The following is a 3,210-nucleotide window of genomic DNA, read 5'->3' on the forward strand; positions in this document are numbered from 1 at the left end:
ACTAAAGATAGCTATGTTGCAAGGATAAAAATATACTACATAAAGTATGTCAGATTTTTGAGAAACAGATAAAAATTACTTTATTTAAATTTTGACAAGTCAAATTGATATTATTCAGTGAACAATTGTCTCTTACGCCTAATTTCGTAATATATATTTCTTAAAAACATCTTCACGTTTAATAAACACCACAACATGGCTTTGTATTTATAGATTCTTTATTTAAAATAATAAATCGGTTTAAAGTAAGCTTGGTGGATAGACTTTGAACAAAGGGGTAGACAGACCACATTTTTTTGTAAGAAAATCCGACGATTTAGTTGGAATTCTTTTAATAATCACAGCAAACTGTTACTCGACTTAAGTAGTGAGTTTAACAAAGCTTTTGACGCTGGAATATTTCCTTGGAATATTCACCGCGAACTTGTTATAACATTCTTTATACAGATTAAAAATATAATTCAAATTTATACGTATATTTTAAAGTATTAACTTAAAAAAAGATTATAAACAATTTTTGCACTTTGTTGCACGACTACCACTGCATGTGCGGAAGTGGCTAAATATTGGTCCTTTTCTTACTTAGGATGGACTTCCGTAAAATAACGCTCGATTACATTAAAAAGTAAGAAATGTATTTGTTTGAAAACCAACAGCTATCACCAATCGGAATAGCACCTAAGAACGCTGCTTCCAGACTGTATCCAAGGTTTGATGACTTAAATAAGACCACCTGTCCACCTTCCGATCCGTATTCTTCACTCCACAACTATAAGGCTCTAGTTAAATTCTGTTTTGTGTGCTTTATTACTGACCTCCATATCTAAGAATACAACACTTTTCTCTAGTTTGGATACTTTAAAGCAAAAATTTGTTATTACTTTAGCATGGGAGGAATGACAGATAAACACAAGACAATAGAATTCATATTGAGAACTAGAATAAAATGTTTTTTACATAAAATTAAAATATAAACAGATTAAAAAGACACCACAAGGAGGAATAAGTTTGTGTAAGATGCTTGCACCGAAACGAAAAGGAACACGAATAATAATTAAAAATAAATTTACTTCTTACTTACTACTTTATTATGTAATAAAAACTTAATTTTTATTTATCCACTTTAATATATAAAGTACGAAATTTAAATCAATAGTTTTAATGATCTTGGATGTATATCTAAAACATTGTTATTCTTCGTATATTTTCAGAATTTATATATTACCTAAAAATCTCAAATCGTTCTCAGAGTTTATTGTTTTGGGCACACTGATTATTGTTTCATTGACGTTATCACAACCTAAAGCTACTTCAGTTTTGAGAGCATTCTTATAAGGAATTAATACTAAAAGGACTCCATTATCGAAATACCAATTCGCGTTGGCGACGTTGACGAAATCGGGCAAGATTCTCAGGTCCTTGAATGTTTCTTTGCCTGGCGAATCTGCTGTTACTTGGATAACTCGGTGTTGGATCTTCACTGTAAAGTTTTGTTCGGAATATTCACCGAGATTATACTTCAAGGAGTAGAAGTCTTGACCCGCCATCATTTTAGTTCTGCTAAACTTGCTCTGTTTGCAGATGTTTCGCAGCAATTTCCCAGATGATATAACAAGTCTTGCTAGTTTTTCAAAATCCGTTTCCTTCTTATGTCTCTCACCTGAATGGTGGTGTTCGCCTGACCATGGTCCACTGTCGTGACCTTCGCAACTTCCTGAATCTGACTCATCACTACTACTATCCTCATGTCCATAGTGACCCAAAGCGAAATTGGACATAAGTAAAACTGCAAATAGCTTGTACATTTTATCACTTGTCACTAGCACGAAATGTTATCCACTGGCACAGTCTGTACTTACAAATGACGCCTCGGACAGTTGAACTTATTTATATACAATCTTCATTTGACTTTTAACCCTAGCGTTCACAATCTTGGGATTTTCGGTGCAAAACGCGATAGCACGTAAATACTATAGGAAAAGAAACAATGTTCTTATTATAAATTAAATTATTTATATGAAGCTATGTCGTAGTTACAGATGTTAAAAAAGAGTTTATACAAAGCCAATCGTGTGAAGTAATACTGTTGTTACAATAAAAGAAAATTACATTTAAAAAACTTTTAAGTTAAACGGTTTTTTGATATACATATTGTGGTGGTTGTGGAAAAATATGTACCTAGTCCGCCATATTGGATCGGAGTCCATCTTCAATTTTAAATTTTGACATAATCATCGTGTTTTACTAGTGTAGCCCTTTTATTTGATACCAATATTGAGGGGGTTATGGAAAAATATGTAATCCGCCATTTTGTATAGGCGGCCATCTTTGATTTAAAATGTTATTGATTTTATTATATTGTATTGTCATCTAAATTAAATGTGTGTACCAAATTTCAGATCAATTTGACAACGGGTAGGTGCTTAAATTTTAATTTCTAATTTTGACCCAAATAAACAAATTCCGTACGGGTTTAACTAAATAAAACCGTTTAATAATGAAATTTTTAAACTAGTACTTCGAAACTTTTTTTATTAATTGAATCTATATTCTAATGTTATGAAATAACTGAGGGTATGGAAAGGTTCTGAAGTGGCAGCTACGAGCCGGAAAACTCGATGTTGGTAGGCCCCCCCCCCGTTAGGTAGACCGACCACATAGTTGAGGTCACAGTCGCTGGATTCGAGTCATCGCATGCGCAAGCGCAGGACAAGTCATCGTGACGCGTCATAAAATTGATGTACACCAGAAAATAATTAAACCAATTAAAACTGTGATAATGTAATAGAAATGGATAACTGAAGTGTTTGAGGATGTACGAAAGGAATGGAATGATTGAGAAAGGAAGATGGAATTGTAGAATGATAGAATAGGGAAAAAAGATATCGTGTACTATGGAAGATGAGAACGAAAATAAAAATTCAAGTGAAAAAATGATTAAGAAATACAAAACCCTGTTCCCAATTAAATAGGGGGTGGAAGGAGAGGTCCCCAAAAGCGGGGGTCAGAAAACAGAAAAAAAACGTCATCGTGACGATCTTTGTGGAAGATACTCCTTGCAGTGGACATCCATTGACTGAAAAGAAGAAGATGAACCGACTACCGTCGTTTCCCAAACATTCTCTAGTGGCAAAGATGAGCTGATTCGCCGTGGAGTTCTCCCTGATGATGGACCGGTATCATAGTCAGGGTAATGCAAGTCGCTGGGTA

The 3,210-nt window shown here is 33.9% G+C and overlaps 1 protein-coding gene across 1 annotated transcript; it reads right to left on the reverse strand.

The window, feature by feature from the left end:
• Positions 1-1,214: 1,214 nt before the first annotated feature.
• On the reverse strand, positions 1,215-1,805 carry LOC137926758 (uncharacterized). Its single transcript, XM_068770449.1, has one exon. The coding sequence runs from the start codon at positions 1,803-1,805 to the stop codon at positions 1,215-1,217; it is 591 nt and encodes a 196-aa protein (XP_068626550.1).
• Positions 1,806-3,210: the final 1,405 nt, after the last annotated feature.

Source organism: Battus philenor, unplaced genomic scaffold (genome assembly GCF_028537555.1).
Source record: "Battus philenor isolate CCGP_79_NKW_IND1 unplaced genomic scaffold, ilBatPhil1.0.hap1 SCAF_3, whole genome shotgun sequence".
Taxonomy (NCBI): Eukaryota; Metazoa; Arthropoda; class Insecta; order Lepidoptera; family Papilionidae; genus Battus; species Battus philenor.

Excerpts from the sequence above, each read along its gene's own strand:
- LOC137926758 (XM_068770449.1), bottom strand. The coding sequence starts at position 1,805 with ATGTACAAGCTATTTGCAGTTTTACTTATGTCCAATTTCGCTTTGGGT.